Source organism: Lissotriton helveticus, chromosome 1_2, assembly GCF_964261635.1.
Source record: "Lissotriton helveticus chromosome 1_2, aLisHel1.1, whole genome shotgun sequence".
Classification (NCBI taxonomy): domain Eukaryota; kingdom Metazoa; phylum Chordata; class Amphibia; order Caudata; family Salamandridae; genus Lissotriton; species Lissotriton helveticus.
The window spans coordinates 434,020,660-434,041,186 of record NC_136058.1 but is presented as its reverse complement, the minus strand read 5'-3'; the positions used below and the strand labels follow the sequence as shown (position 1 = coordinate 434,041,186).

Below are 20,527 nucleotides of genomic sequence, written 5' to 3'. Positions count from 1 at the left end.
GCAAAACAAAACATCAGTTGCCATACACATAAGAGACAAAAGTTGTACATAAAAAATAAACATACTGTAACACAGCAAAGTTATGTAGTGCACAATTCTTAATTTCGGGCAATTTTTAAAGTTCAACAATAGAAACATTCATAAAGAACAGGAAAGGAAAGAAAGAAGGTGGGATACAGTGGTTTCATTAATGTAATGCTTCCTACATATAGAAAAACAAATACTAATTATTTTCCTTAAGCAATAAAGTCCTCACATTAAAATACTAAGAGAAATATATTGAACAATGAACATTTCATGTGTAATTAGAATTCAATTGGAATATTTTAACCTCCTCAGCATTATTTTTTTTTTCAGAACCAAATTTTTATTGACATTTGAAATACGATTCCGAGACATCCACAGTACTCCGAACACCGGAGGAGCTGTGAGCATGTAATCAAGAAGCAAAATATAGCAACCAGTACAATAAGCAGGATAAGGCATTAACTTTGAACTATCCCCACCCCCCCAACCCACCCTAGCCCTGGTCACGATGGTCACCTGGAACTAAGCTAATCAGTCTATACAATATCGGTATTACACTCTCATCCTCGCCCCGGCTCTCAGAACAATCGGTCTTCAGTTGCATCTTGCCGCGGCGGCGGCTGCAGCCACAGCCCCCTGTATTCCGCCCACCGCTTCCAAATTTTATAGTGCTTTCTGGGGCAGCCGCGGGCCTCAAACACTGGACGTTCCAGTCCCATATAATAGTCCAAGCCCCTTTTCCATACCTCAATCGGGGGAGCCCTACTCCTCAGCATTATTTGACTCATGATTACAACCTGAATGATTTATGGAAAGGAACCGCCTCATGGGGTTAAAAATCACATCTTTTCCAAAAATAGGATTACAATGATAAACTTGAATTTCAATTCAATTTATTGATTTAGGCCTTTTTGGAGATCAACAATTTTAAATAAATTTTAAATCAAGCGCACGATTACCAAAAAGGCATCCTGGCTCTATTGTCATTTGAAAACCTGACAGTACGGGATATAAAATACCTAAACATTTGCCTAGCAGTTAGATGAGAGCATTAAACTATGGGCTGAAAAGAAAAGTCTTAAGTTCCTTCCTGAACTCCAATAGTTGAGGCTGACCTCAAGTGATTGGATAGAGTTCCACCATCTGGAGGTGGAGTAGCAGAAACGTCTTCCTCCCCAATGGACACTTTTTATTCTGGGTAAACATACCTGACTAGTATTGCTGGACAATAGAGTACGAGAAGGGGAATATCATTTGAACATCTTGTAGGAAGCGAGGGCCAACCTGATGCAGTGCCTTATGGGCACAGCATAAGGCTTTGAATTTAATTCTTTCCCTAATGGGCAGCCGATGGAGGTCTTAAATGGCTTCAAAGGCTGAGCAGAATCTGGGGAGGTTCTTTAGCACTCTTGCTGCCACATTTTGGACGGTTTGCAACTTATTAAGAAGACAACTGGGAGTCCATATAAAGTTCAATAAAATTTTCCCTTTTAGATACGACAATTATTATTATTATTATTATTTAAGAAGCTTGTAAAGCGCACGGCTACCCCCAGAAGGGGGTGTCCCGGCGCTGTAGATTACTGATCATTAGAAGAACTATATTAAGCAGTAGTGAACAGCCAAGTCTTGAGTTTGCGACGGAACACTAGTTCCGACTCACAGAGCCTTAGATCTAAAGGAAGAGTGTTCCAAAGCTTGGCAGCAACTACTCCAAACGTTCTTCCCCCACACCTGGAGCGGCGGAATCTAGGTACCACTAAGAGACGCAAGCTGTTGGATCTCAAAGATCTAGATGATAAGGATAGTTTGAGTCTTTTTCTCAAATAGACCGGGCCCAAGTCATTAATGGCACGGAAAGCAAGGGTCAAGACTTTGAACTGTATACGGCAGGAGATAGGTAACCAGTGAAGTTCTTTCCGATATGCTGCTACAGACTGACGAAGAGGGATATTTCCAATGAGTCTTGCCGCTGCATTTTGAACTACTTGTAACCTTTCAATAAGGTACAAGGGGGCACCGGCATATAGACTATTTGAATAGTCAAGGTGTGACGTAATCAGAGCATGGACAATAGTTTTACGTGAATCCAACGGAAGGTACGGACAGATCTTCTTGATCATGCGGAGCTTGCCAAAGCAAGCAGATGTAACCTTATTAATCTGGGCCTGGATAACACTTTTCCTAAGCTCCATGGGAAGGAAGGGCAAGATTTTCTTTGAATGTTTTAACATGAGGAAACAGGAAGAGGTTACCTGATTGGAGTGGTCAATAAAAGTGAGGATTGAGTCAAAGACGACTACCCAAATTTCTAGCCTTCTGGGCTGGGAGTGGAAGGGGCTCGAGAATGTGTGGCCACCAAAAGGAGCTCCAGATGGAGGAATACTTACCAAATAGCACTAACTCTGTTTTTTCTGTATCCAATTTTAAGAAAGTCTTCTGCATCCAATTAGCAATGCTAGTCATACTTGTTCTAAAATCTTTTGCCACTTTTTCAGGTTCTGCAGTAACCAATACCACTATTTGGGTATCATTGGCATAAAAGAATGCAGAGAACCAACAGGATCAAACTAGTTCAATTAATGGAGTGCTGTAGGCGTTAGACTAAGTCAGACTTATTGAAGATCCCCGAGACCCCACAAGGAAGTGAAAATGGGGCAGAGGTAAAATCTTCCAAAGGTACCAATTGCTCTCTGTTTGACAAAAACAACCTGGTCAGTTTGAGAGCAGTTTCTTTGATGCTTATACTTACTAAACGGCTTACCAAATAGAAATGGTTAACTGTATCAAATGTGGCTGAAAGATCCAATAGGATCAAGGCCGTTTAATCTCCTCTATCCATAATGGATCTGATCTCTTCAGTCACTGCCGATATGGTTGACTCTGTACAGTAGTAGGGTCTAAAACCATGTTGAACAGGATCCATACAGTCCGTATTTTTGAAGAAGGCGGTGATCTCCTGATTCATGGCCTTTTCTAATATTTCATCGGGAAGAGAAAAGACCAATTTGGATCTGTAGTACTTTACATCTGAGGGATCAAGGGGGGGGGGGGGGGGAGTCTTTAGAAGCGGCAAAATCGATGCCTTTTTCCAAGGATCTGGAAAAAAGACAGATCCTGCCACCCCCACCCAAACTGACCCCTACCCTACCATTGTATGGGCAAATTGGAGAGGCGCCGATCTACCGTCCTGATGAGACTACGGTAATTAACTGGAAGGGTCGAAACATTGACTATACAGGGACTATTTCATATATATTATGTCTTCTAAGAATCGCCTTTGCTTAACTTGTATTGTACAAAAGTATTTACAGCCCTGTTTTTGTGTACAAAATGTGGATCGGACTGTTTTATCATCATATCACTTTCATCTTGAGCACTGTGCAGTCATCACTCAACGATTTATATATACCCTTGCTGCTGAGAATACAATTAGAATTTTGGAAATGAAAAGACTTCATCTGAATTCTAATCATGATAAAAATGGTGAATTAATATCTGCCCAGGGCCTGCATATGTGATACAGACCTGTGAGATAATGAAATCATAGACCTCTGTAGTTGTTCACAGAGCGAATGGAAAGTGCTTATAGGAGTCTCTGCTTGTCACTTCTGGAGCAGAATGATGTCGACACTGAGTTGGATGTTGTCTCCTACTTTGCTTTAAAGTTGGAGGACCCAGTCTGGCGTGTGGGGGATATTCACAAGGTGAGGAATCTGCAGGTAAAGGAGTATCCACCAGAAAGAGCGTTACCGAAGGCAAGTAAATGGTTTGTTATGTTTTCATGGTGTCGTATATTATCTCATTCTGGGTGGTGAACTCTGCTCGCGGAGTTTTCCGCGGAGCTCGCATAGTTCCTAAAAACTCCGGTCCATGGAGCCTAACGAGGTTTTTACTACGCTCGAGCTCTTCAACGTCATGTGCCGGATCGGGGAAAATCCACATCCTGATGAGATTTTAACTTGCTCGCGCCCGCCATGGTCTAGTTGGCGAGCAAAATCAACCTCCTGGGGCTATTTCTCAAAGCGGGTGGTTGAATTTTTCAATGCGAGTGGTCGTGGCAGGTCACAACCACTCGCGTTGAGAAACCTTCCTTCACATTGACAAAGCTGCTGCTCGAGTAGAAGCAGCTGCTACCTCTTGCGCTGCACATGGTGCCATTCGCGATTATTTTTACAGGGCGGGACAAACACCAGGAGATCAAAATCACCACAAACGGCATGACTCTTACCCACTCCGCTGCTCGCTGAACTCCGCGTACACCGGCAGAGTTTTTTTATCACTTTGCAGAGTTCCTCATTGAGGAACTCTGCATAGGCTTAATCTTATCGTGAAAATATAGATATCAGTCATATGTTAAGAAACAAGGGTGAGTAGAAACCTTTTGGGTGGAGTAAAATTTAAGACATTATTATTGTGATTTGTTTGGCAATCAGTTGGTTTTTGCAACCACTAACACTACTTTGTCTAAAGTAAAGACCTTGAGAGTTTTGTAACTTTCAGATACTCAAATTGTGAATTCTGTTGCAATTAAAAATATTTCCAGGCCTGAAATTTCTTTGGAGGTTGCATGCGGGCAGCCTAAATTATCCTGCAAGAGTTTCTTGATGAATCCTATTGCAACTACAATATGTGCTCTCTCATGTAAAGTCAGATTGTTAGAAGCTTTTCTGCAACTCAAGATACGCCTTACTTTTTACCTCATGTGGATGTATTTCTCATGTTTAGTGAGATCTCCTTTCTGAGTAAAACGTTTCTGGCTTTCCCCTCCTGTATAAGGCTTTAGTCCAGTGTGAATTCTCTCATGTGAAGTGACATTGTATTCAAGACTAAACCTTATCTGACATTCAGAAAACACATAAGGCTTTTATTCCCCCGTGTGAGTTCGCTCATGTCAAGTGAGAAGTAATTTGTAACCAATACTTTGCTTGCATTTCGAGCACTCATAAGGTTTTACCCCAGAGTGGGATCTCTCATGAAGCATAACTCTGTATTTCAGATTCAAGCTTTTATGGCATAAGGATTTTCTCCAGTGTCAATTTTCTCATGGTGAGATAGCGTTTTTCTCTGCAGCTTTTCTGGCATTCAGAGCACTCATAAGGGGGCCGATTCTGATCCTGGATTTTTATTTTCCATACAAATAGGATTTGTATTTTTTTCCATACAAATTGTAAAAGTCCCTTCCAACCCGTGTAGTACCATTTGTCCGGGAAAAATACATACAGATCGGCCCGATCCTTACAAATCGGATAGGGAACAGTTGTACTACACGGACTTGTCAAAAAGACCATACAATTTGTAAAAAGGCTGTCCAACCCGTCAAGTACGATTCGTACCGGGTTGTCAGCATACGATTTGTATGGATAATGGCCTGTATACGGGGAATGACTCGTACCGGGCAACGAAGCCAACCCATATACGCCTCGTACCCTGGTATGACTCAATCTGGGGGTATGACTCATACCGGGGTACGGGTCGTATAGGGGTATGAGGCGTACAGCGGTCCCCCCACATAAGAGGCGTGTGTATGGTGCGTACCCGAACATCGCGCATGTACGCACCGTACGTATGCGATTTTGGGGTATGGTGCGTACATATGCGATTTTGGGGTACGGTGCGTACATACGTGATTTTGGGGTACGGTGCGTACATACACGATTTTAGGGTACATACACGATTTTGGGGTACGGTGCGTACATACTCGATTTTGGGGTATGGTGCATACAGATGCGATTTTGGGGTACACGCGATTTTGGGGTACGGTGCGTACATACGTGATTTTGGGGTACAGTGCGAACATATACGATTTTGGGGTACATACGCGATTTTGGGGTACGGTACGTACATACGCAATTTTGGGGTACGGTGCGTACTAACAGGATTTTGGGGTACGGTGGGTACATACGCGATTTGGGGGTACATACGTGATTTTGGGGTACGGTGCGTACATGCACGATTTTGGGGTACGGTGCGTACATACGCGATTTTGGGTTACGGTGCTTGTACGGTGCGTACACGACCAGTACCCCTCCATCGCGTATGTACGCACCGTACCCCACTTTCCGTGTCATCCGTACGTACCGTACATACACACCGTACCCCTGTATTCATGGGGTGTATGACGCGTACATGAGGGGGTCTGTCGCGTACTGTTTTCGGGGCGTACAAGGTTTTTCCGGCACTTTTTGGCTCTTGTAAAAAAATTAGCCGTACGGAGTGCCGTTTGTACGAATCGTACTTGCCGGGTTGTAAACTGCTGCCGGGAATACATGGGAACGCCGCGTACAGAGCAATCCGAATCGGAATCGCTTGTATATACGAGTTGTATGTTTTTTTTACAATTTGTATGGAGTGCGTCTATTTGTACGGATCGTACTTCCTAGGTTGTAGGGGCCTCCTTACAAGTACGAGTTGTATGGGGAAAACGCTCCATACCACGATTTGTACAGCGTTTTTCCAGGATCGGAATCGGCCTCAAGGTTTTCCATCAGTATGGAGTCGCTTATGGTTAGTGAGGCTGTGCCTATCAAATAGGAATTTCTGGCATTCACAGCATTGGTAATGTTTTACCCCTGTGTGCGTCTGCTCATGTAGAGTGAGATTGAGTTTAAAATGTATGCTTTTCTGGCATTCAGAGAACTGATTATTTTGATGGTGTGTTTGGCGCTTGTAACCATCTCTACCCCTGAATCTTTTCTGACATTTAGATCACTGATAATTTTTTTCACCAGTATGGATTCCCACATGTTCAGTGAGATGAGATTTTTGGCTGAAACATTTTTGGCATTCGGAGCACTAAGGTTTTTCCCCAGTGTGGATTCTTATATGGTAAGTGAGACTGCGTTTTTCACTGAAACATTTCTGGCATTCAGAGCACTGAAAAGGTTTTTCCCCAGTGTGGGTTCTTATATGATGAGCGAGACTGTTTTTTCCAATGAAACATTTGTGGCATTCAGAGCACTGATAAGGTTTTTCCCCAGTGTGGGTTCTTTTATGCTGAGTGAGACTTCTTTTTTTAATGAAACATATCTGGCATTCAGAGCACTGATAAGGTTTTTCTCCAGTGTGGGTTCTTATATGATGAATGAGACTGTTTTTTTGACTGAAACCTTTGTGGCATTCAGAGCACTGATAAGGTTTTTCCCCAGTGTGGGTTCTTATATGCTGAATGAGACTGCTTTTTTCACTGAAACATTTGTCGCATTCAGTGCACTGATAACGTTTTACCCAAGTGTGAATCCTTGTATGTTTAGTGAGTCTCATTTTGTCACTGAAACATCTCTGGCATTCAGAGCACTGATAAGGTTTTTCCCCAGTGTGGAATCGCACATGTGCCGTTAGAAGTGATTTAACTTTGAAATCTTTTGGGCATTCAGAGCACTGATAAGGTTTTTCCCCAGTGTGGAATCTCACATGTGCATTTAGAAGTGATTTAAGTTTGAAATCTTTTGGGCATTCAGAGCACTGATAAGGTTTTTCCCCAGTGTGGGTTCTTATATGCTGAGTGAGACTGTGTTTGTTTATGAAACATTTCTGACATTCAGAGCATGGATAAGGTTTTTCCCCAGTGTGGGCTATTGTATGTCGAGAAAGACTTCTTTTGTCACTGAAACATTTCTGGCATTCAGGGCACTGATAAGGTTTTTCCCCAGTGTGGGTTTTTATATGCAGCGTGAGATGTCTTTTTTCATTGAAACATTCCTGGCACTCAGAGCACTGATAAGGTTTTTCCCCAGTGTGGGTTCTTGTATGCCGAGTGAGGCGGTCTTTTTGACTGAAACATTTGTGGCATTCAGTGCACTGATAACGGTTTTCCCCAGTGTGGATTCTTATGTGCCGTGTGAGAGTACTTTTTACACTGAAACCTTTTTGGCATTCAGAGCACTGATAAGGTTGTTCCACAGAATGGGTCATTGCATGTTGAGAAAGACTTTGCTTGTTACAAAACCTTTCTTGGCATTCAGAGCACTGATAAGGTTTTTCCCCAGTGTGGAATCTCAAATGTGCAGTTAGAAGTGATTTAAGTTTGAAATGTTGTGGGCATTCAGAGCACTGATAAGGGTTTTCCCCAGTGTGGATTCTTGTATGTTCAGTGAGTCTGCTTTTGCAACTGAAACATTTCTGGCATTCAGAGCACTGAAAAGGTTTTTCCCCAGTGTGTGTTCTTCTATGCCGAGTGAAACTGTTTTTGTCAATGAAACATTTCTGGCAATCCGTGCACTGATAAGGTTTATCCCCAGTGTGGGTTCTTCTATGCCGAGTGAGCATGTTTTTGTCATTGAAACATTTCTGGCAATCCGTGCACTGATACGGTTTTTCTCCAGTGTGGGTCCTTGTATGTAGAGTGAGTCCTCTTTTGTCACTGAAATATTTCTGGCATTCCGAGCACTGGTAAGGTTTTTCCACAGAGTGGGTTAATACATGTCGAGAAAGATTTTGTTTGTTACAAAACCTTTTCTGGCATTCAGAGCACTGATAAGGTTTTTCCCCAGAGTGGATTCTCATATGGTCAGTGAAATAAGATTTACGGCTGAAACTTTTTTGGCATTCAACGCACTGGTAAGGGTTTTCTGCAGAGTGGGTTAATGCATGTTGATATAGACTCGGTTTGTTACGAAACATTTTCTGGCATTCAGAGCACTGATAAGGTTTTTCCCCAGTGTGGATTCTCATATGCTCAGTGAGATAAGATTTACGCCTGAAACTTTTTTGGCATACTTTGCACGGAGAGTTTTTTCCCCCAGTGTGGATTCTCATATGCTCAGTGAGATAAGATTTACGCCTGAAACTTTTTTGGCATACTTTGCACTGAGAGAGGTTTTTCCCAGTGTGCATTCTCTCAAATTCAGTGAGATGAGATTTATGGCTGAATCTTTCTTGGCACAGGTAACTTTTTTCTCCAACTTGGGTTATTTTGCTTTGATTAAGGTGGGTTTGAACACTGAATTTGTTCTCACAGCCCGTGTTTTTATAAGGTGTATTCCTTGAGTTACATTTAATTTTCTCTTCCTTATATGCCACGGTAAGAGTGAACCCGATTTTAGAGTCGGGCTTGTTAAGATAATGTTCAGTATTTATCTCTAAAAGAAATTGTGTGTTTTACACTTGAATTGAGCAAAATATGTCTAGAAGCAGCCCTGTAACACCTGTCGAAATGTTTCTAGCAGATAATAGTCTTTTGGTTATAGCCTCTCCGGCAGCAACTTATTTTGTGACTGAAGTTTTTCTCAAATCTATTTGTATAGGTTCTTAGCAATACAGTAATAAGGTGTTAGTCTGATATTTAATTATTAAACTGAGAAGTACCTTTTTGCACTGATGTAATGGCAGTAACTGAGAACATTAGAAAATGCACAGTACTATTGTGGATCACGAGTCAAAGAGCATCAGTTCCTTTTACCCTTTTTATGTTTGGTGTAAGGTGTAGTTCTGAAGACGAGAATTTATTTACATTAGATATAGCGCAATGGTGCTCATTTAATCAGTTTTTACACATCACTCCTGCACAACAGATAATGTCGAGGCGATTTACATAGAATTACAGAACAGAATACATTAAAAAGGAAACATTCTGAGATGGTCATGAACACAATAAAGTGGTGGATTTTTAGGTTTTCGCCAGAGTGAGCAGAGTGGGTCGTGGTGTTCTATTCAGAGGCAGATAGTCTCAAACTTGCGTAACTGGTTAAAAACGGTTGTTAAACAAAGGTGATTTCCCAATATTTTGATTGTTTGCTTGTCAGCTTTGGAGTCTTCTTTTAGCGTCTTTTCTTTGATGGTCTGCAGAAGAAACCTTTTGTTATAACTTTCTTTTTTGCAGTGTCTGGAATTAGATGATGCTTTAGATGAACGTTATTCCGTCATGCTGCAGCAATTTGTCTTTCTGATAATATTTCAGATGAGGATGCTGTGATTGGTCTTTCTGGCATTATTCCTGATGCTGTGTGCACAGATATGACTTTGCTCTGGGTTAATGAAATGCAAAATTAGAGACTTCACTTACAGGTATAGTACTTTCCTCAGCTCCCACTTCCTCGCCACACCTAGGTTTTGGAAATTGTTTAAACTTAGAATGCTGGATGTCCATCAGTTTTTCCAAATAATCCTTCTTATGGCACTAACATTCAGTTGCCTGGTGCTAAATCTTGCTTTCTTCATGCGTAATTTCAATCACCTATAGTATTAAAATTAAATAGTTAATACATGTAGATTTCAACAAAAATAATTTACAAGCCAAATCAATGCAGAATTGCAGAATTTTGAAAATGTTGAGCTGTTCTTCAGACAGAGCAGAGTGTAGAATGGTAGCTTGAGAGTACTTGGATGAGTGAGGATTTGTAGAATTTATTAAGCTCAAAAGGATACATGTACCCTATGGACTTGTAACATAGAATCCCAAAGGCAGACATTAAAGTCATATGGACTGGCACCAAACAGATATTTAAAAAAGAATACTATTAATTAAGTTTTAATGTAGATTTCTGGGATGGGAATTTCTCCTCCACGGACAACAGGCGTTTTCCCCTGCCCTGAGTTACCACCTACTTGTAGCTGGTTTCCTGACTTTTGAGTTCTGTCCTCTGCCGGACGCAAATCTATTGTGTATTGCGAGGACTATGCCTAGACCTATCCCTCAACTATGGTCCAGAGTATGAATCAAGGGCAATGAAATTAAGGCATACTTTCATGTGTTCATTTTATTCCATCTGATTATCATTTGTTAGGTTTTTCTGCACCTGGATGTACCGGGTGCAAAAAAAAATAGGACACACTTTTTTTCCAGACAGAAAATCTTTACTGAAATGACGCACCAGACTCTGGGTGCAGCAGAAGCAGCCAAGACTTATGCTGTTTTTTTACTAACTGGGGGAAACACACAATTCTTACCTCTGTTAGAAAATGCTTTCCTCTTCCCTCCCCTGCTTCACCCATCTCCCCCCAACCAACCACATGCATATATATACCACCTGCTTAAAACAAGTGGTAAATAAAAGCAGGAAAACACTATGAAATAGTGAAGGGCATGTGGTTTGACAGGCAGAAGAGTCTGTTCCTCGTGGCAACTCCCCAGTCCTTGGCGTTAAACTTGTAACTGCACGTTACTGGGGTAAATGTACCACAAAACAATTACATGAGATTTTTCTGCCACTCCAGTACTGTGCAACTTCTAACAAGGGACTATGAGAGGTCTTGGACAGGTCCTGTGACCTGGAGGGTCACACCAAGTGTGCTCTTATTTAAGGCAGAGGACTGTCATGGGTTTAACAGCTAGAGCGGTGGTGGCAATGCACCCTGTTGTAAGGATCAATAGCCTGATGAGATCTTTGCATCATGTTCAGTGAAGTGGCTTCCTACTGACACAACCATGTAATGCTCCATTTATATACCTGTGCCCAGACTTTGCGCTAACATCAAGTGCATGTTTAGGGTGTCGGTGTGCGTAGCATAAATGCAATGTGAGAGTTTGACAGAGTAAACTGCATCTCCTGCCTGCCAGTTGTGTATACAAGTGGGACCATCTATCCCTCTTTTATACCCTAGTTCGAAGTCCTCTGTTACCAAGGAATAATGTGCTCTACAAAGTACCCAGGTGCCTGCTGTGACACCAGGGATGGTGTCAGCCTGACAGTCTATCTAAGTTGAAGGGACATCACCTGCAGGCTGACTTACTTAATGGAGAGCCTAAAAGTCTGCCTAGAAGCCTGCCTGTTTGGTAAGAAAGGGAAGGGAGTTTGACTGTCCAGCAGGAGGACAAGGCTATCTGTAGGGCGGGCCGGAAAGCCATCCAGCAGGACCAGCTAGTCTGAGGGATGCCCCCCCCCCCGCCCCAAGACTCTCCCAACAGTTCAAGGCAGAAAATAAAACTCTACAACAACATGATTGTTGAGGCCCAGTAGGACGATTGTGTGCTGCCAATAGGCCCATTCAAGGTTGCATTTGCCAAATTCCTAACACAACAGAGTCTGACTTCCTGGAGCGCATGTGTTGGGCCTTTAGCTGCTGAATTTCTGACTACTCTGTGTCAGAGGCCCATGAGGGACTACCACTACTCCAGTGTCGAGCACCCTGTCTGAGCTTACGCCTGTGGTCCAGCCAGCCACAGTGTGGCCTCGATTGCTGATGGTCGGGCCTCCAGAGGGGGCTGCACTTACAGACAGGTCAGGTGTGACTGCTACCTTGGGACTAATGATCTTCAGGCAACTGCAATGAAAAGACAGAGTGGGTGCCCTACTGAATGCAGCACTATATCCAGGACAAAACCGCTCCACAAAAGCCTGCTGGTGGGTCACTGCTCTCTCGAGTCTTCGGGCGTGCCATTCAAGTGTCGGGAAACAGGAAAGAGACCCAGATAAGACTGACTCATCCTGAGAAACGGTAAGACACTTACGACTGAGCATACACGCATTGGGGTGACTGGACTGACAGAACTGACCCTATACTATATTCATGATACTCCTAAATGCCCCTAGAGGGGAAGAGGGTATCAGAACCGGACGCACCTGTCTTCAGCACATGGTAGTCTGGCATGCCTGCACTATCTTTTCACCCAGACTGTCCATAAAGTTGATTTTAGAGCCGCTACACACATAGCAGGGGGAATCTCAGACCGTTCGCTGGTGGAGGTGCAACTCGATGGTCCGGTTATGGACTTCATGCTACCCCCAAGGGTTGGTCCGTGATATTTAAAAGACAAGACGGTCAAAGCTCGTATGAGAGATAGAGCAGAATTCTATTTTAAGGAGAACGGGCGGCCTGTTGAATCAGCTTGCGTGCTATAGGATGAATTCAAACCAGTGATCCTTGAGGACACTGACTACAAGGGGACAGAAATAATGGGAGAGACTTCCTGAAAGACCTGACCCTGCCAATGCTAACGAATGAGGACCGAGACGCACTAGACCAAGACTTGACATTAGACTAAATAAATAAGACAATAAGAACCTTGCAAGCAGGGCAAGCGACGGGGCCTAATGAGCTCCCCATAGAATTATATAAAAGCATGATGGATAAAATCAAGGAGTACCTCCAGAGGAGGTTTCAGACTGCCTGAAAATAAGGGTGTCTCCCAGAGGACCAAAGAATGTCTGAGGTGGTGGTCATCCCAAACAAGCATTGAAAATGCAATAGGTCTCGCATTAGGAAAGTTTGAGCTATTGGTCTTATAAATTAAATTCTTTTTTATTTATGTGTTTGTTAAAATAGCTTAATTAATAGCTCTGTCATTTACAATGCTAATAGTAATAACTTTTGCAAATGTGACACCTATAACATTTGTAATGCAACATGTTTTTTATTTACGTGACTTAGATGTATTAATATTACAAATAACAATGGCTTTTATTTTTTTTGTTAAATTAATTGTTAAATAATTTATTTAATTTGTAATGGCAATATCTTAAACTTTTGTAAATAACTTTTGTGAAGATTATATTCAGTGTTTTTTATTGTGACGAAAATCCAAGAACAGAAGTGAAATATTAACATATTTTTTGTGATTTGTAATAAAGCTTGAAAGCTTGAAAACAGCTTGAAACAGTGTCGCCTGTCGTGAACTGAGGGCTGTAACTCACTGTGTAATGCACTATGTAAAGGCGACCACAAAATACAGAAACTGTGAATTGAACTTTACAGGAAATGGGAGCCGAACAATGGGGAGAGGGAGGGCGGGGTGATTTATGCTTCCAGATTATGAGGTGGAAGTGCTCTGGCGAATACACCGCCCCCTCCCCACAGTTGCAAGTCAAACTTGAGCGAAGAGAAGAACATGCAGTGTTGCAGATCCTGAGCTAACTTTTGTTTACCTTTGTCAGTGGCAGTGTAATCCCTGTCAAAGATTACATGTTGTTTTTTATTTATTATTTACTTTGTGTTTCAGCCTGCCGCTAGTTGCGCTAGTTGTGTGCGTGTGTGTCTGAGTGGGAGTATTTACTCCCTCGCTCATCTTACATGAAACCGAGCTGCATAAAGCCTTGGGGAGTCCTCAATACTTAGGAACCTCCGCTGTCCCAATACTAAGGAAACAAGCTTGGCAATGAAGCCAGCTGGTTTAAAAGGGGGAAGGCTGTCGTTTCTCTGACATCCAAGATAACATAAAGCACAGAGTGATGTTACCATAGTGTAGCCCACTTCTTGGTAAAGTTAGTGGCAAGTAACAAGACGGTTGATGCATCATAATCCTGGTCATGGGCAAAAGCTGGATCAAGGTTATCCAGGCAAAGAACTGGTCACGGGCCACAAGTGCGTGATCGCTCATTTTAATGAACCAAAAATAGCTCCCCTTAATACACTGCTGCCAGGTGAGGCTTGCTACCTTCTTTTTGTAGCCTTTCCTGCCTGTCTCCTGACTTACGGAGACTTTTTTTTTCAAATTAATTGTGAATCGGCAGCAGCTATTTGGCCATTTGTGTGGGTGCATAGCGGCAAAGAAGAAACACATTTAACTGCTCCTGGAAAAGGCAGAGAATGTCCTTGTCAAAGCTCTAGGGGAGCTAAGTATTTAATTACTCTTCTATTCTCTGAGTACTTTAGCATACAAAATTACATAAAAATACATCCTACGCAAGAGTTTGTGATATTTCTCGTATGTGGCAGAAAATATGCTGCACATGCTTTCCTTGTGATGGGAAAACATAACACTCCTTGGATGCCGCTAGTTGTGCTAGTTGTGTGTGTGTGTGTGTCTGAGTGGGAGTATTCATGTGAGTGTGAGTGTGTGTGCATGTGTGTGTGTGTGTGTCTGAGTGTGCATGTGGGAGTGCATGCATGTGAGTCTGTTTGCAAGTGCATGGGTGTGTGTGTCTGTGTGTGAGTGCGTGTGTGTGTCTGTGTGTGTGAAGAATTCTCTCATGCTGTATTTTGAGAAAGCTTTTGTGTATGCTGTCTATGTTCGTAAGCGCTGCTTTTAAAAAACAAGACGGAGGGAAGGCAGAGAAGGGGAGGGGGGAGGAGAAATGCGACACGGCGGGCAGGGGAGGATGCTGCTAGTTGTGCTAGTTGTGTGCGTGTGTGTCTGAGTGGGAGTATTCATGTGAGTGTGAGTGTATGTGCATGTGTGTGTGTGTGTGTGTGTCTCGGTGTGCATGTGGGTGTGTGTATGTGAGTGCATGCATGTGAGTCTGTTTGCAAGTGCATGGGTGTGTGTGTCTGTGTGTGAGTGCGTGTGTGTGTCTGTGTGTGTGAAGAATTCTCTCATGCTGTATTTTGAGAAAGCTTTTGTGTATGCTGTCTATGTTTGTAAGCGCTGCGTTTAAAAAACAAGATGGAGGGTAGGCAGAGAAGGGGAGGGGGAGGAGAAATGCAACACGGTGGGCAGGGGAGGGGGCGGAGCGGGTAAAAAAAAACAAGACGGAGGGAAGGCAGAGAAGGGGGGGAGGAGAAATGCAATGACAGACTGCTATAGCACGATCACTTGCTTCAATAAGATCTTATCACTTCAGTTAATTTGCAGGAAATAAAAAGTCCAAGAAATCTACTACCACTAATCAAAGTAATCTTACAGGAAAAGGTGAAACAAAAGCATATTTGTTTGAACAAGACGGAGGGAAGACAGAGAAGGGGAGGGGGGAGGAGAAATGCGACACGGCGGGCAGGGGAGGGGGCAGAGCGGGGAGAGCGGTGATGAGGGTGTGAAGCAGCAGGGGCCTTTGAAGTGAACTAAGCTTCACTTCAAAGGTGTGGGAGGAGTGCTGCTGGGGAACAGATGGCGATTTGATAATATGCACGCGCATTTTAGGTCAATGCGCTTGCGCATTGACCTAAAATGCATGTGAATGTGATTCATTCATAAGCCTGGCTCTTTCGCCAGGCTTATGAATGAATCACTTAGGGGCAGGATTCCCTTGTCCGCAGCACCCTGAAACCTTGTGGTGTGCGTGCGCTTTATAAGTATTTTTAACATAACGTAACATTTAACATCGTCTAAATGGGACAACCTGGAAAGTCCATCTGCATTGGCAGTCCCAGGTCTCTGTTTCACTTCAAAGTCTATTCCCAGTAGGGAGATGGACTACTTTAGCCATTTGGGATTTTCACCTTTCATTTGTATTAACCATCGGAGAGGCCTGTGGAAGGTTTGAATTTGGAAGTGAGAGCCATACAGGTTTGAATTAAACTTCTCAAGGGACCAAACCACAGCAAAGGCACCCATCTAAATGGCACTTCGACGCTGATCCCTGGGGATTAGCCTTCTACTGATGAAAGCCAGTGGCTGATTTTGACCTTGTGGTACAAAAGGGGATGGTGATGGACGGAGCATCTGAACCAATCAAACACTCACACCCAGTCAACAGATCTGGGTTTAATCCATCACCGTTCTTTAGCCCACTCTGCCACCCCAATTCAGACATGGCCATATGCAAATCAGTCTGAACCTGTGCCTCATGGGAACAGTCCAGCCCGAACTGCCAAGCCATGCCTTCCGTGGACCGGAATCAAGCTTCATAGGACCAGTTTCTGGCATTCCAGCCGTCTTCAGCCAGGCTGGCTTGAATCCAGTGGCAAAGTGAGCAAGGGACTCAACGTCTGAGCATACCCTGCCACACTTATGGCGGCCAAAAGCAGTAAAAAAGGGGGTGGTGATGGACGGAGCATCTGAACCAATCAAACACTCAAACCCAGTCAACAGATCTGGGTTTAATCCATCACCGTTCTTTAGCCCACTCTGCCACCCCAGTTCAGACATGGCCATATGCAAATCAGTCTGACCCTGTGCCTCATGGGAACAGTCCATAGTCTGATAGGAGCTACTACAAGAAGAGCAGAGAAACAGGACCACAGACCGCCACAGAGTGACAACTGCCCAGAAGCTGAAGAAAGAACTCTGGAACAGCAAACCTACTGCACCCTGGAGATTCTCCAGGGTAAGCAAATGATGGTAATGAAATGCAAACTGCAGCATTAAGGTCACACACTACAACATCATTCCCTTTAAACAAAAGGTAACAGCCTACAAGAAAAAACGAAACAAAAAGCCACAAAACTAGAAAATGCATTTCCAAATGTTGCAAAAGAGAAACAGTTAATACAATTGAAAAATATTAAACTTTGTTGGTACCTTAGTAATGTGCTTTCTTCTGGGCTCCACTCCATCTGCAGCAATAACGCTCTGAAAGGAGAAATTACAGCTGTGAGTCTCAAAGTCTTCAGTATTACTGGTCTCAGTCACGAAGACTGTGGTGTCGGAAGATAACTTTCTTTTATTTGGCTTTATAGTTCCACCAGTCACGCCATCGCTTTTAGCAGACACGCTGCTGTCGGCAGCATCATAACTTCAGGCAGACCTGCAATGCGGACCTCACCACACACATTGGGTGAATATTCAACAAGCATGGTCTCAGCTTCCCAAGTAGAACAAAAGAATCGGGTCTCACAACATATACAGAGCCACAGTTAGCTCTGCCGCCACTTGAGCACACCCAAACACCTCAGCACTTAAGCACCAGTCCCAGGGGAGACCATCTGTGAAGTCCTTCTGAACTGGCACCACTCCTGGGTCAGCACAAGCAGCATCATGGACAGCGTCTAACACCGCTGCCACAAACATTCATGAACATCCAAATCCTCGTGACCAAACTACCCAAAAGTGGCTTTCTAGATAAGCAGCCAGCCCTGTAGTGTCTGTCTCTGTGTACTAATTTGATGCCAAAGTTGTAATTTTAAAAACAGCCTTAGCAACCTTACAGGGGCCTTACTGACACCATTGTGGGTTCAAACCAAAGGGCTGTGGTCGGTGAACTTTAAAAGATGCATGCCCCCAGACCTCTTCTGGACAATAAAAACTGATGAAACCATTCAGAGGACTTGGTATCATAAATCATGTAAGAGTTCAGTAAGCTTACTCCGTAACCTCAGAAAAACATAGCGCACTCTATGAATGAGAGGTACTGCCTGAGCTTTAAGTTTGATACAATGCTCAACCCATTCACTGCACCCACTCGGGAAACATCAGGAGAATGTAGTAAAGTATTCTTAATGTCATTGGCATAAAAATCTACATTCGATACAGGCATGTCACTCAACACCGCTGGATTATCAGGAACCGGCCTCATAGCGAAACCAACTTAGTCTGATTCTGCCATTCCATCCCTTACCTTCCATTGATAGATACATACATTTTTGAGTGAATCTTTTTACCCAATCATTCCAGCAGACTAACAAAGTAATCCAGTATATATCGATAATCTGCTCACCTAAGGTGTGGGGATTTATACTGAAGCTGGCGAGCTGTTTCTCACGGCTCTAGTTTTATCAAAGGCTACATCACACCAAATCTTGATGGGTAGTCCTGAATCCGCCATTCCATTTAACAGCACCGCACCAGCATGAATGATACACAAGGGACACATTACCTGTCGCATGAAGGTGGAACGAACTATTGAATCAATGGCTAAAACTAAGTTATTCCCTCTGGGGACATTCTTCCTCATTAACATCAATTGAGCAGACTTTTACAGTAGTGCATACACTCATACTGCTTGAAAATGCCCCAACACTGCAACACTGTCCTTGATCCGGGCATTTCCCATTACTTCCCACGTGTGCCTTAAACCCACACCTGTAACTGAATTGCTTTTTTCTCCCCTGAGGCGGAAGCCGGGGGCTCTTTATGCTATCCCTGTTGCCCACTGGCATTTAATAAATTGATTTGCTGAAAATATTTTTAAAACATTATATTTTAATCGCTCATTTTTATCAGCACTCATCCCTAACCCCTCGTGGGAGAATTACGTCGTACCGAGGCCCCTCGCAGCCGTTCCTTGACCGGTACAGCCGATTCAGGTGCTGACGCCGGAAGGCTAGGAGGGGGGACGCCATCTTGGTGGGAGGAATAGGGTAGCGGTCCAGCAGTAGGACGCTTCCCGCCCGCCCAGGTTACTTAAGGGCCGTCTTGTCGTGTTGGCTTAGAATTGCTTTTTTTCTCCCCTGAGGCGGAAGCCGGGGGCTCTTTATGCTATCCCTGTTGCCCACGGGCATTTAATAAATTGATTTGCTGAAAATATTTTAAAAACATTATAAATATTTTAATCGCTCATTTTTATCAGCACTCATCCCTGACCCCTCGGTGGGAGAATTACGTCGTACCCAGGCCCCTCGCAGCCGTTCCTTGACCGGTACGGCCGATTCAGGTGCTGACGCCGGAAGGCTAGGAGGGGGGACGCCATCTTGGTGGGAGGAATAGGGTAGCGATGCAGCAGTAGGACACTTCCCGCCCGCCCAGGTTACTTAAGGGCCGTCTTGTCGTGTTGGCTTAGAATTGCTTTTTTTCTCCCCTGAGGCAGAAGCCGGGGGCTCTTTATGCTATCTCTGTTGCCCACGGGCATTTAATACATTGATTTGCTGAAAATATTTGTAAAACATTATAAATATTTTAATCGCTCATTTTTATCAGCACTCATCCCTGACCCCTCGGTGGGAGAATTACATCGTACAGAGGCCCCTCGCAGCCGTTCCTTGACCGGTTCAGCCGATTCAGGTGCTGACGCCGGAAGGCTAGGAGGGGAGACGCCATCTTGGTGGGAGGAATAGGGTAGCGGTCCAGCAGTAGGACGCTTCCCGCCCGCCCAGGTTACTTAAGGGCCGTCTTGTCGTGTTGGCTTAGAATTGCTTTAGGACGCTTCACGCCCTCCTCCACTGAGGATAAAAGAATGACGCTTCCCCGACCGCGCAGCGGGCGGGCACGCCAGCGGCGCGCCAAAGGCAAGCCCGTCTGCGCCCGTCCGCACCTGGACCGGGCTTTGGGCCAACCCCCTTCATCGCAGCCATCAAAACCAAGGTATTATAGCGCGGAATCCCTTCACAGTATGAGGCCTTTAGGACCTGGTTGCTGTTCGAACCCTTTTTATGCCCCAGAGCTACCAGCGTTTTGTTCAAGGTCTAAAGAGATCCTTAAACCGATGCAGCCTCAGGAAGCGAAGCAGGACTATTGCATGCTATTTTTGAACTGTAGATCCCTTCCGAAACACAAGATAGAACTCGCCCTTCTGTTGGAAGAACGTATGCCAGATGCAGTCTTTCTCACAGAGACATGGCTTACGACGGACTCTGACCCCGATATAGCGACAGCCCTTCCCCCGGGTTTTCAAATTACGCGGCGGGATGGCCCCGAGGGGAGAGGAGGAGGCCTAGCCATTATATATAAAGAACAATATCACTGTCGAGTCATCCCTGAATAAATTCCAGACTGCGAGAGTCTAGAGTTCAGTCTGGAATTTTCCCCTAACAACTGCTTTTCCGGTACTGTTGTATATCGCCCCCCGGGACCCTCTAAACAGTTCCACAGCCACCTTCCGACCGTCCTAGCAGAACGAGCCAGAATCGCCTCTAACTTTACTTTGCTAGGGGACCTTAATTTTCATTTTGATGTCGCCCTGGACCATACTGCTATGTCACTTATAGATGATCTAGCAGCATTACAGCTAGTCCAACGAGTAAAGGCTCCCACCCATATTAAAGGCCACTTGCTGGACCCTGTGTTTAGTAATTGCACAGAGATCGCGGTGGG

At 44.0% G+C, this 20,527-nt stretch overlaps 1 protein-coding gene across 3 annotated transcripts in view; it reads right to left on the bottom strand.

The window, feature by feature from the left end:
• Positions 1–364: 364 nt before the first annotated feature.
• Positions 365–20,527, bottom strand: part of LOC144807658 (uncharacterized) — a 45,175-nt gene continuing 25,012 nt past the window's right edge. For all 3 annotated transcript variants that reach the window (XM_078673283.1, XM_078673284.1, XM_078673285.1), the window contains exons 3-4: positions 17,081–17,131; positions 365–10,201 (exon numbers count right to left, since the gene is read on the bottom strand). In XM_078673283.1, the coding sequence (XP_078529409.1) occupies positions 6,823–8,862 (2,040 nt within the window). In that variant the 5' untranslated portion in view covers positions 8,863–10,201; positions 17,081–17,131 and the 3' untranslated portion in view covers positions 365–6,822. The remainder of the gene's footprint in view (positions 10,202–17,080; positions 17,132–20,527) is intronic.